Below are 14,204 nucleotides of genomic sequence, written 5' to 3'. Positions count from 1 at the left end.
TTGTTGGTAAAATATGGCTTAAAATATCTCAAATCACTTTCTCAGAAGTTCTTCATGTTAAATGGAAAGAAGTAAATTAATCTATTTAAAGAATGACCAATATGCCAAAAACATTTAGCTAAAAATAATACAATATTTCACAAACACTGACTCAGATAAACTGCGAAGAAGTGAGCCTGAAAAGCTTTAAAAGGATTAAAATTAGAAGAAAATTAAATATTTTTATGTAAATTTAGGAATCTATTCATATATTAGAATGAAGTTATGATGCAACTGGTAAAATCAGACCTAAATATGTGTGTAAAGTTTTAGGGAGAGAGGCCTTTCTGAGGGACAGTGATTTACACTGAGTATCCATTCCACAAATCTTCCATCCCAGCAAATTGGATCTTAATAATCTTTAAAGAGTCGTGCTGATTAGGGAAAGTTTGTAGAGACTGGAAGAAAGCAAATATAACCCAGGTGAGAAGGGTGAGAAGAAGAAGGAGGATCTGAGGAGCTACAGGCTGCTCACCTTTACTTTGATCCCTGTGGAAGTGCTGGAGCAAATCCTCTTGGAAACCATGATTAAACATATGAAGGATAAGTAGGTGACTGGGAGTAGTCAGCATACATTTACACAGGGCAAATCAGGCTTGACCACCTGGACAGCCTTTTATGATGAGATGAATGGCTTAGAAACTAGGGTAGAAGAGTGGATGCTGGTTGTCCTGCTGCTGGTGAGGTTTTAGAAACTGTTTCCCAGCACATAGACAAAGTGATGGAATGAGTAAGTGGATGGTGAAGTGGACTGAAACTTGTCAGAACTGCCGGACTAATCTGTGTTCAGCAGCATGAAATCCAGCCCAGACTGGAGTCCAGTTACTAGATTTGTGCCCCTAGGGTGGTCCTGGAGCCAGTACAGTTTAATCTCTTTATTTAGTAGTCTGGATGATTTGTGCAGAGCATACCCTCAGCAAGGTTGCTGATGCTACAAAAATGGGAGAAGTGGGTGGTAAATCAGAGGGTTGTGCTGCCATCCACATGGACCTCAGCAGGCTGGAGAAATGGTCTGACAGGAGCTTCATGAACTTCCAACAAAGGGAAAGGCAATGTTGTCCACCCATAAAAATTATCCCCATGCATCAGTTTAGACTGGGGCTGACCATCTACAAAGCAGCTTTGTAGGAAAGGCCCTGGAATCCTGGTGGAGTCCATGGGAGTATGAGCCAGCAATGTGCCCTTGCAGCAAAGGCCACCAGCCTTCTAGGCTGTGTTAGGAAAAGTGCTGCCAGCAGGTGGGAGATGACCTCTCTCTGCTCAGCACTGGTGAGACACACCTGGAGTGCTTCATCCAGTTCTGGGTTCCCCAGGACAAGAAGGACATGGACATTTTAGAGTGAGTCAATCCAAGAGCCAGACGATGCAGGCAATTGCAGTTACATGTAGGATAAAGCCTTTTTTTTCCTGTGGGGATGGTGCAACACTTCAACAGGTTGCCCTGAGAACTTACAGAGCCTTCATCCTTGGAGATAACTTGAAATTCGGATGTGGCCCTGAGCCACCTGTTGCAGCTGAGTCTGCTCTGAGCAGGGAGTTGGACTCAATGATCTCCAGCAGTGCCTTCCTACCTCAATTTATCCTTTAATGAATAAATTGAAATAATAACGTGATGCAGCTTACTGGCAAAGGATCCTGAAGAATACAGCATAGGGTGGACAGTAATTTTTTCTGTGACTTTTTATAAAGGGTTTGGAGGGGGAGGTTGTGTCTTGTGTTTTGTGGTTTTTTGATCCAGAAGAAGGATTCAGCATAGTTTTATTTTGTCATTGCTGTCCTTTGGAATGGATGCAATGCCATTTGAGGTAGCTAGGGAAGCAGTTCCTTGAGCTTGCTGGCACTGAACACTTCAGATCCATCTCATTATCTCTGGACAGTCACTTGATCACATTATGGAAGATCTGGCTGTGAGCTTCAGTTGACTGTGAGCTGGCAAAGGCTTCACCCAGACAGTGCTGGTTAGCTGAAGAAACCAATCCAAGTAAATGATAACACTTCTGTGACAGCCTCTTTTTCTTTCCTCACCCTTCAGTTTATATAACCTGTGAAATGAAGCACTTGAGGAGAATACAAATAGCTGTATCACTCATTTACCTTCTAAAGGTTCATTCCTATTTCACTTTTCATGCCAGCCGGTTCATTTAATTTCAGATAAGAACTTTTGTCCTTTCTTCCATGCTCTTTCAGCATTGGAGAAGCTGCATCTAAAAATTGAAAAATTAGCCTCCCTGATTACTTCAGAACACTTCGAAATTTTCTCCTTATTTATTCTACCTGTTAGTATACATTTCACTGTCTTTTCCTGCTCACCAAGTGTTTTTATAAGTCTTTTAAATGTTTTGTATGTGTCTGATAAGCTCCCTTTTTGAAGGTGCTATCATTGTGCCTTGTATGCAAAAACAAAATCAATCCCTGAGTACATTAACCTTGGTGTTGTCTTAATGATAATGGCTAACTAAAAGGTCATTTCAAAAACACATCACAAGGAAAACAAGATTCATAGATTTTTTTTTCCATGTTAGAACAGGGAAAAAATACCTTTTACTGGATTGGTAGTTTTCTGTCTTTTTTGTGAGATTTTCAGGGTTTTAAAATAATTTTTTTGTTAGGTGCCTTGTTATACTTTCAATTTAAGGTAACATGGAGGTCTTTTTGTTTAACAGAAAATTTAAGTGGTCTGATTGTGTATTCACTGCATTGTCCTACGGGGACTGTGGCAAAGTCATATTTGCTGAGCATTAAATTTTACCAGATTTCAATTAGATGAGTTTGACTTTTGTCCCATCTATCCCCATATAGTCACCCTTCCCTTACGTCTCCATAAAAAGCAACACAGACTCACATTTAAAAATTGTCTTTGGTAATTGTTTGACGTAGAGCCATGACAAAGTATTTTAGTAATTTGGAGTAGGAAGCGAGAGAGAGACAACCAAACAATTTTCCTGCCTGTGTTGAAAGGGGATATTTACTGGTTATCATGAAGTCTTTGGTTGTGAGAATAGTTGCAGACTAATTTAAGTAGGAGTTCTGATACTGGTTTTGTAAGAGATACTTGTGGTTGCTTGGAATCTTCTTGGTGAATTTCAGAAAGGGTTAAAAACATAGATGGATTTGTGTTCCTCAGAAACAATTTAAACTTCTAAAATTGATGCTACCTTTGGTATTGTTTCCTTACCCAGTGCAAGAAACACTTATGTGAAGCCAATATTATTGATCATTTCCAAATAAGTTTCGCAAATCTTTAAAACAAGTTGAATGTGTAACATATAGCTGATGCATGGCTTTTATATTTGTGTTATTTTATGTCCAGATCTTACCCAAGAGTAAAACATAGTCATTATAAGGAGAGAATTTATAGAACTCATTTTTACATACATATATAAGCAACTGCTGCATTATTCTGTCTAGCTTTATTTCATTAGCTATTTTGAAATACATTACAATACTTTTTTATGGTAATGTTCAGTATGTCCTACTTCAAAATGCTTTGTTCTTCCTGCTAGGTATCATTATTGCTATTATTAATGGTTTTATTAGAATAACTCTATGCAGTCCTGATCAGAAGAGATTAATGATCTGCATTGCTTATTGATCTGGTATTCTGCTTTTGAACTGTGAAATTGCTACAAGGACACTTCCTTATGGGTCACTGGGAAGTACCAACTTCTGTTCTTCTGCTAAAGATAAATCAATATATATCAGACTGTGTGGTAGGAGGTAAAATAAAGATAACTTAGATTTAGGTGTATATATTAGGTCCTTACATCCAGAATTTCCTGTTTTTAATTGTATTAGTATTATTATATTTTTTTAAGATGCTGAGAGCATCTGCAGGTCCAGCTGAGATGAGTTATCAGCAATATATCTTCACTAACAGCTGTGGCTTTACACCAAAAGTACATTTGACTTAAAAAGACCAGTCGGCCCATTGGTGTCTATAGGAATGGATGGTTGTTAGTTGGATTGGAAAAAAATCTACCAAAAAACTCCCACCCAAACCAGTCAAGCTGGTGATATTTGAATGGCTAAACAGTCGTTTCTGTCCCCAAAGACCAGACATGCTTTGCACCACTGATTTCTATTGTTATAAGGAGGATGTTGCACATGAAAACGAAGTGTACTTGAAATTGGCAGGAGGTGAATTTTGCTTGCCAGACTTTGGGCGTGTAAATATTAACTCACTTTGTTACATGATTTCATCACACTGTCACAGGGCTTCCTATTCAATGGGCAGATTCCTTACCTTACACTGGAATAAAACACTCACTGTTCGGCTGGCTTGAGTATCTGATAATATTTTGCCCACACACCAATAGCTTGCCTCCTTTGGAGTCCCTTCTTTCAAGCTGAAATCCAAACCAATCTCTGAGGAGTGCCAGCTTCCTTTTCTTTACCTTTTTGGGAAGATTTAACCCTTTCATTAGTCATCATTTCAGAGCCTACATAATCATATCCAGATCACAAGATAGGGATAGCTTGTATAAGCTCTAATTTTCTCATTGCAACTTTAAATAATATTATTGTATAATAATATTTGTAGTTAATATTACAAGTATTATTTTATTAACTATTATTTTAGTAATTATAACTATCGTTTTATTAATACTATTTTAATACCATTGCTTATCCTAGTTTTTAGCAAAATGCCAGTGCTGAAAGAGTTAAGTATACCTCAGTGTTAAAAAAAGTGCCTCATGTGTTCATCTGACAGGAGATATACGGTATTGGAGATGTTTGGGACTCTTAGATCACTGTCATAAAGTAGTGAAGGATGGAGTTTTAAGATATAATGTAGCTATTAAGCCTTTTCTGTACTGGAATACTCCATCTCTCCCATAAGAAAAGTGATGAACTGTGATCATAAACAGGTTAATTTAATCTGACCTGATTTCAGAAGTGTCCCCTTACTGCTTTAAGGATAATAATTTTTCATTATATTTGTCTTTTCAAAATCACTATCTGTAAGTCGCAATTATCCAGGTATTTAATTAGTTCTCTAAGTGCGTATTCAGAGTTTTCATGTTCTCTTGAGTTCTTTTTGTAAATAGTGTCAGCAGGGGAGACTGTGCCTCTGATGCAAGTCAGGTAGCAAGGCCACTCAGCAGTCCTGCCTACAATTCATGTGAAACACGTCTCGGCAGACAAAGCATCTGCCTGTATGGAGAGTGGTTCTGTAGTCTTGCAAATCCAGAGTGAATTCAAGTCTAGACTCCGTCATTTTTCCAGGCTGTTGGGAAGGGCTCAGTAACAAATCAGATACGCCTAAGATAGAGCAGAGGTAACGCTGAAGCAAGGATGCTATTGCTGGTTTGTGCGTTGGGAAGAAAGCTGTAATAGCAGCAGCAGCAGCAGCAGCAGCAATAACAACACCAGCAGCGGCAGCAGCAGCAGCAAGAGACCTTCAGAAAGCCGGGGTTGCAGTAGTCAGAGATACAAAGATCCTGTTACATCTCTGTCTCTCCTAAGTTCAGAATGGTTCCTACAAACCTTATACCACATGTAGTGCAGGATGTACAGGAATATGGAATTTGCTTTGTAATAACTGGATGCTGAGGAAATAAAGACGTGCCTCTGGGTTTTTGTTGTTGGGTTTTTTTCCTGCCTTTCTTTTTAAATCATCGAAAACAGAAGAGATTGATTTGCTCAGAGAAACTAAGTTTCATCTGTCCTCACGATAATTTAAAGGGGTGTTTTCGGAGCTGAAGGGTGACTATTTTGCTACCTGTTCCCTTGCACCTGAGACTGAAAAGTGAAGAGAAATGGACAGTGTCTCAGAGGAGACAGGAATGACCGAAGCTCGGTGAAAGCAGCCACTGCTTGTTGTCTGCTGTCCTCTTCATGCAGTGCTGTGGGCTGGTGCACCGACGGCGAGTACGGGTTTCCTATGTAAGTTTGCATTTGTATTAGAATGGTGCTGACTTGTATGTACCACTCCTAGTATGTTAGATGATGGGGTATGACTGAGGCAGGTATTTTAATGCATAGCTGAATGACCAGAGTGCTAGGTACCTGTGAAGTAAGTTTTTACAGCCCAAAGACACAAGGATCTTTTTAACAGGTATGAGTCTTGTCATCTGTTTTCTTGTAACTTGTTCATATTCTCAAGGATGTGTGGTTTGTTTTATTTTTTTAATGACCTACAATATTAAAAGACTGGAAGTCTGACCATTCTGGCTACTTTTTTTTAAATTGTGTATTTATTCTTGCTCTGTGTAAATGGAGTTATTAGAAAAGGACATCTCTACTTAGGCATTTATGATAACTGAAAATCAATTAAAGTTATAAGCAATTATGGACTGGGAACAAAAATTTTTGAAAGACCCTGAGGAAATATATAAGTAATCCTGTGAGGTATTTCTTTTGAAAAAGAGCCCTAGTACAGTGGCAGAAGTATAGTCTGATGTTTTGCATTATTTGCTTTCCAGAACAGGGTGTTTCAATACTCAGGTATGATATGACTGCTCTGTCTTGCAAAATGGCTGTCTCCAATAAATTCCACAAGGAAGGCCAGCACCAAAGCTTAAGTATTAGTAATGAAAAAGGTGAAATACTGGCTGAAATATGTCTGAATTATGCTCAGCTGACATGATAACCCTCAAGTAATTAATTTATGTTTTAACATTCCTCTTCTATTATTCTGTTCAGTTGTCAGACAGGATAAGAAACAGGAGGTCACAATGATGAGGATAAGCTGCAAATTGAAATTGCTGAGTATTAGCAACAAGCAGCTTGTAGCTTGTTGCACAAGAAAAGAGCAAAGGTATCAGGACATATAGCTCTGTTGTTAGAATTACTGTGCTTTTCTCTGTGTCATAGAAAGGTCTTTTAGAAATGCATAAAAATTGATCACAGAGCAAGCAAGGTCATAAATAGATCCCATCTAAGTCAAAGTTTGTGATGGGGATTGATGGAGAAAATTGAATTATTAAAAAACTCTAAATCTCTCCTTCAGAACAAATTACAGAGATGTAAACAACTGGAAATGTGAGTGTGATCATGGTTGTGTTGCCCAAAGATAATTTGGCTTTGGGTGGGTTTTGTTCTTACTGTTTCAACAGTTGATACTCTAAGAAGCAGGCAGAAGTATGGAGTATCAGATGAAATAAAGGAAATAATTAAACAGTACTGAATTCTGTATAAACTGTGCAAAAAAACAAGATATAGTTACTTTTAACCATCAATTCAGCCTAAAATCAAAACTTGGATATCACTTATGCAGATACTTGATATTATTCCCACAATTGTACACGAGTTGAAATGCAAATACATTGAAAACACTTCTTGATAGCTCTTGCATGCCAGTAGAGTTTAGGGCATATGATAATAATGACCTCTTGAGATGCATCACCCACCCTTCTATTTGTTCTTGTTACTGTTATTTAAAAGTAGCACCTGCCACTCTGGTCAATATTATCTAGACAGAATCCCATGAACTCCATAATTTCTTGATGTTTGTGGGTAATAGAAAGGTGCTTAGTGAATGTTTCATAAAGTACTAAAGTTTGTACCTTTTTTGTGTAAAGGGTACTGTGCAAAGCTGATGGACCTCATGGTATTCTGAATATCTCACTAACTGTTTACAAAGGACAAAGTTGCTCAGTCTTAGGACAAGTGAAATGAAGTTTGCCCTTGATCTTTTTGGTCCGAATGCTATTGCATGAAAGATAACCGTGTTCTTAAATAGCTTAATTACAATGAAAATTCTTTCTGTTGTTTGAATCCTTTATTATCCAAACCTGTTATTATTAAATTTTTTTTGGCACTCCCTATGGCACTGGACTAATTGAGGTTGTACAGTGTGATTCTCTTGGGATGAAAGCACTGAAATTAAGCCAAGATATGACCATTTTTATTAACGTATGACTCACTGGGGAAAAACATTAGACTTTTATTCTGGGTTATTAGTTTACAGTTCTGCTTTTGAATTGTAGTTGTAAATGATCTGTCTTGGAAGTTTGGGGTTTTTTTTTTTTATTTTTTGAGGGAGTTTAAGGTACTGTATGTAACTGAAACATATGACCAAACCTGAGTGTTGTATGCCAGCAATACAGGTCATTCTGGTCTGGGTCTTAAAATTTGTGCAAATCTTAGGCATAATCAATCCCTTTGATGATGTCTTGGGTCTGGAATCACTACCCTTAGTACACAGGCTCCCATTGTTTCTTTGGAGGAGCAGCATTGTTGGTAGAGAAGATATTTGTATTCATCTGTTGCTACTTTCTGTGATCTCCTGCATGTTGGACTGTCATGCACAGAGATTAGTCCTGCATCTGTGTGCTGGGATAAAACTGAAGGCCTGGATGATTTGTATCCATCTTTACCTTCTCTCCTGCTTTTGCAGCTACTGAGTGGTGTGCAGACCACGCAATGTCAACAAAATTAAATCTGGCTCAGGCATTCTCGCTTGACTTGCCTGATCATTGAGTCTTCCTTCATCCTGGAACCATGTAATGCTTGAATCCACAAAATTTCCACTCTTCCTCTTTTGTGGTTTCTTTGGATGGGTAAGCAGGGTGATGGGGGCATGAGGTATCATTTAATGCAATTTGTTTAACATAGTGTGGAATAATCTGCAGCTTCTAATGGTAGGAAGTGTCACGTAGACATTGTGACTGCATTCTAATACTCAATTCCAGAAATAATGAGCCTCATTATGGACATTTTCATGGAAAAAGCTGGAGATAGTTACAAGTAATATCTTCATCTTATTCCATCAGTCATGTCTGTGAGATGCCATTTGTCAAATAGGATCTATTTAGAGTAGCATGGAGGAGCAGCTGACTGAAGTCCTTCCAGTGAATAATCTTGTATCTTTCTGGAAGTGAAGTTTAAAACATTAGTACTAATTATATATTGCCCAGAAATGTTTTCACAGTTCTTAACTGCCTACATGGTATGGAACATCTAAAAGCACTGGAGCCTGAAGAATGAGCAGTTTATTTCTTCAAACTTTAGTTCAGTCTGTCCATTGTTGGTCCAGCCTTCAGGAGAACCTGCAATCTGATGGGAGTCACTCAGAAATCTTATAGTGCTCCCTGTTCTTCCTGGAAGAATCTGGAAGTAAAGGCTGTTTGAACACAGAGTCCAAGATAATTCCAGAGTCTGGATATTTTTGTGCAGAGCAATTCTGTCAGCCACTTTGCCTAACTGTGTGTGTGCTGCCTTGTCTTAACTGCTGAGAGTTGTCTCATTTGCTGTGGTTCAGCTTGCCAACAGAATTAGAAAAGTTGGTTTTATGGCAACATAATAGGGTTGACTGAACTTTTTAATCCATGGCAAGTGAGATCAAGGAGGAGGGTTTATATAGTTTCTTGAAACTGACTCTTCAAGTCACTGTGCCTGGAAGGATCCAAATCCATATCTGGAAGGCATCTGCTGGAGCATACAGACAGGTAATTTCAAACCCCTTGAGCATCCCAGTGTACTGCAGGGCCTCCTGTCTTCTCAGGATGCAGGTGTGTTTGCAGAGTATGTATTTGTTGCTATTTTTACAGCTGTTTTAGCAAGGAGTAGGTGAGTGTGGTCAGGGAGGACCAACACGTGATAATCTGAATAGGCAAGCCATGGCTTAGAATCCATTGTACTTTAAATAATAGCTTAAAATCTTTAGCTGTCTGGATTTCCAAACACTGAATTTAATACTGGTTTGTTTGAAAACTCATGTGGTTGACTTTCTGGATTTTTGTGGGCTTTTTTTTTGATTTTTTTTTTAGAATTGTCGAATTAGACTTTTGTTTATGTGGAAGGACTATTCAGAATAAGTCTGTGTTGATGTTTTAAATATTTTTCTCAGATATATAACTAATTTGATAAACCATAGAGATGATGTCTGGAAGGCAAATATTCATTACTCTGGCTCTAATCTTAGCAAAGGACTATTATAATTTGATATAAAAAAGAAAAAAAGAACTTTAAAAATGCATTCCAAAACAATATAAACTTTATTTGAACATTAGTAGTGAAATTTATGGTATGGCTTGTACTGTGTGTTTTAGTTTAATGTAATTAAAGGACCTTGGTATGGTTTTGTTTCAAGATGCTTCTTTTCTAATGGTGGGGACTGTAATTGGAGAGCTTTCTGCCTGCAGCAGTGAGTGGGCTCCAGACGTCAGGCTTTTTGTGCCTGTGTCTGGAGGATATTTCAGACCTCCTGAGGGAACAGGGAACGTTCTCTTTTTGGTGTTGTTACATTTGTGCTGGTTTTTTTTTTCCCTGTTCCTTTTGAGACCATAATCTTTTCTATCTATCACTTAATAATGTTTCTCACCAGATCATTCTTTATCACAGCAGATGCTGTCCTTTTCTTTGTTCCTTTTGCTTGCCACCTCCCTTTCTCTTCTTAATTCCTGATACTTTTTTTCTACATAGAGCTACTTTTTTACTCTTCTCCACCACACTTCTTGTTTTGACCTGCAAAATTCTTGCTTCGCATTTGAGAACTTCTTTTGCTTCTGTTGACATTAGTCTCAGCCCAGGATGGCACCTGCCAGGGCTATTTCTGGGGCCCCCCTAATAGTCCTGTGCCATCAGCTCCAGTCTTGTGTCTGCCCCTCTTTTCTTCATTGCTGCTTTTGTCAGTTTTAGTGGAAGTTTGAGCTGTTCACAAGGACACAAGGAAAGTTGCAGGCTAAGCCAGCTGTGGAAGAAGTGTTAGCAGAATTTGCATCCATGATTCTCTTTTGTTTATTGTTGGCAGAAAAGCACGTGCTGAGGAGGAGGAAAGAAAGTATAAACAAGTTGTGGTTTACTGATGAAGACATTTAAAGGAATTTTTTAGCATTAAATAGTTATATTTACAGCTTAAGGGAACTGGCTGGAAAAGGGAAAAGTCCTTTAACTTGCTTAAGTAGCTGCACTGCCCTCAGTGTGGGTGACTCAGTACTGTTAGGAAGAAACTCATAATCTATGGATTTGGAGGGATATTTTCTATATTTAAGTTGTCTCCAGGAAGTCCTTTTGCATTTTTTTATACCCTAATTTTCTAATTTTTTGTTTTGGTAGCATGGGGAGAAGAGAGTCAGTGAATAAAGTGGAATAAACCAACGTGGCAATATTTAAGGGGAAAGTGATTTGAACCAAGACTCCCTTAGTCATTGTATATCAGCCAAACCAGCAGTGCCAAACACTGCACTGCCAAAATTAAAAGTACTAAATTCCCTTTATCTGCGTTTACTCTCCTACATCTGTCTAAAAAACTGTCTTCATTATGCTAGGGAGTAGTATTGATACTAAACTCTCATGATTGCAGTTACAGTCCTTTCAAGTGAAATGCCACACTTGTGTTCCAATTGTTTTTCCTTTAATATCATTAAGAGGCCATAGTTTTTTGGGTTCTTTTACTCTGTGGCTCCATTTAGAAGATTTTATAGCATAGATTTTGGACTACAAAGCCTCTGTTTTCTTGTCTGCCTTATTTAAAATTCTTGGTGCATTTCCTAGGTGCAACCTTAGAATTTTATTAACAAGCAAAAAGGGCTTCTTTTGAAAAAGAATCTTACATTTAGGAAAATTAAATGGAATATTTGCAGCTTGTTGTGCATTCTGAAGTAAAATTATATAACAACATGGCTGGTGGATAAAATACTGTGGCAATGTCTGCAATAAGTGCCCACTGTCATTCCTTTTTCAGTCTGTGTATAATGTAACTGCTTGAGTAATAGATTTAAAATATGTAAAATTTTAAGGCAGCAGCAGTATCCAAATTTTAATTTTATACTGAAGTAAAGAATTAGAGAACCCCATTTTAATTATTTTTCACTAGCCTCATCTCTTAAGCCTGAGTTCACATTTACTTGATAATTCTATCACTATTTCACTGTTGCTTAAATGAAGCATTATTTTGTTATTCCTTGCTAATTTGGGTATATCAAAGTAGTGACATTATTTGCTGGGTTTCTAGAAAGAAAAGCTCAGATGTGTGAAACCAACTGCTTCCCTTGTAAACTCCTCTTCCTCCATCAGTAGCACACTTGACTTGAATGTTATGTGTATTTTAATGTTAGTTTTCTGAAGCTGTGTTTCGATGAGGCATTTTAAAAAAGGCTTTGTGTTTTCTGAAACCTGTGATATATTACTGAAAATAAGTTTGCATATTTTCAACCAGCTGTACACTTCCGTCACTGGATAGTCTATCCTTGGTCTATTGGTGTTAATGAGTGGGAATTGGGATCTGTAACCTCTGTCTCCAAACCCACCAGTGATTCATCCTGTGGCTGTGAAAAAGTCACATGGATACAGGCCTGGGGCACTTCCTTTCCATAAAACTTGAGGAGAATCCTGGTGCGGAAATATGTGTGCAAACATAGAATATTTTTTACCAAACCTGAAAAAAAGAGTATTTGTTAAAAAATAATCACTTAACTCTAGCTTAAGAGATTGTTACATGTAAAATGTTACATGTAGTTTTCATGCTTCATTACTTTTCAGCTTTTTTTCCTTTGCCTTTTCTCCCACTTCAAACACAGTGAACTTTGCCATCCTCATTTGGTAAAATGTTTTTCTCCTTTGTTTGTACTGTTTTATTGGTTTGGTTCTTTTGTTCTTTCCTGAATGTACTTTTTTCCTTTCAGCAGTTAGTTTTTCTTTCTGCTCTTCTTGGGTACAGTGTCTTTGAGTACAATAGGTACTGATTTCAATGTGGAGGAAAAGTTTAGGTAGTCTTGGCAATTTTAATAAATTTTCTGATGAGTTGGCATTCCATAACAATTTTATGAGTGTGAAGTCATGAAAAATTAACTGGCTGTCTTACAATACTAATTGAGTCCCCTGAATTCTCTATGGAAGAATGCCATGCTGAATGTCTTTCCTACTATATTTAAACTTAGCCAAAATGGCAAAATTAGTAACTTAGTATTAGGGAAATGAGAGGAAAATAAAAGAACACTTTCAGGTTTGAATAGAAAAATAGATTCATGAAGTGCTGAACATAGCAAGAGTGCTTCACTGAGTAGAAACACTTCTGGAAAAAGTCTTGTAATTGTTCTGTTGTGATTAAACATTTCCTTCCATCAGGAATGTTGAAGGAATGCAGAAAAATTTTCTGAACAAAGCTCTGGTAGAATGAAATCAGCTCAAAGATGTCAAAGGCAACAAGAAAAACTTCTATAGGTGTATTGATGATAAAAGGAAAACAAGGGAAATTGTGAGACCTCTCCAGACAGAAATAGGAGACCTGTGTACTTGGCACATGAACACTGGGATACTCACTGGCTTTTTTGCCTCAGTCTTCATTGAAAAATGCTCCATCCGCACCCGCTAAGTCACAGAAGGCAAAGGCAGAGACTGGGAAAATGTAGAACTGCCTGCTCTAGCAGATGAGGTTTGAGACCATCTAAGGTACCTGAAGGTGGGCAAGTCCATGGGACCCGAGGAAATCCATCTGTGCATCCTGAGGGAACTTCCAGGTGAAGTGGCCAAGCCACTATCAGTCATATGTGAGAAGTCATGGCAGCCCAGTGAAGTTCCCATGGACTGGAAAAGGGAAAACATAATTCTGTGTGTTATGGAACAAGGAAAATAAAGATATGGTAGGTGACAGCTAACATGGCTTTACTAAGGTCAAATCATGCCTGACAGATTTGGTGTATTCTACAACTACAGCATTGGTGGATGAGGCAGGTTGGTCAGAGCATGGTGCTAATAACACCGAGGTTGTGGGTTCACCCAGAGCTGGACTCAGTGATCCTTGCGGGTCCCTTCCAATGCAGAATACTCTGTGAATCCACCTGGACTTGTGCAAGGCTTTTGACAATGTCCAGCACAGCATCTTGGTCTCTTAAACTGGTTAGACATGGATCTGACACGTAGATAACTCAGCACATATGGAATTGGCTGGATGATTGCACTCAAAGAATTGTGGTCAATGGGTCAATGTCCAAGTGGAGATCAATGACAAGTGAAATTCCCAAGGGGTTGGGTTTGGGACTGGTGCTGTTGAATATCTTTGTCAGCAATATGGCCAGTGGGATGAAGGTCTCCCTCAGCAAGTTGGCTGACATCAGCAAGCTGTGTGGTGCACTCCACACACTGGAGGAAAGGGATGACATCCACCTGGCAGGTAGGCCTGTGCTAGCCTCATGAATTTCAATAACACCAAGTACCAGGTCCTGCACCTGGATCAGGACAATCCCAGGAACAGATAAAGGCTAGACAGAGATTATTCTGAG

At 38.3% G+C, this 14,204-nt stretch overlaps 1 protein-coding gene across 5 annotated transcripts in view; it reads left to right on the top strand.

Moving 5' to 3' along the window:
* CACNB2 (calcium voltage-gated channel auxiliary subunit beta 2) overlaps window positions 1-14,204 on the top strand; it is a 246,285-nt gene that overhangs the window by 59,738 nt on the left and 172,343 nt on the right. Inside the window, exon 1 of one of the 5 annotated variants that reach the window (XM_066552512.1) lies at window positions 5,777-5,925. The exons of the other annotated variants lie outside the window; for them this stretch is intronic. Coding sequence (XP_066408609.1) covers window positions 5,878-5,925 — 48 coding nt within the window. The 5' untranslated portion in view covers window positions 5,777-5,877. Of the gene's footprint in view, window positions 1-5,776; window positions 5,926-14,204 lie in introns of those variants that run through there. 5 annotated transcript variants of the gene reach the window in all.

The sequence above is a fragment of the Molothrus aeneus genome, chromosome 1 (genome assembly GCF_037042795.1).
Source record: "Molothrus aeneus isolate 106 chromosome 1, BPBGC_Maene_1.0, whole genome shotgun sequence".
Classification (NCBI taxonomy): Eukaryota; Metazoa; Chordata; class Aves; order Passeriformes; family Icteridae; genus Molothrus; species Molothrus aeneus.
Note: the sequence above shows the minus strand (reverse complement) of the source record. Positions and strands in the feature narration are given on the sequence as shown.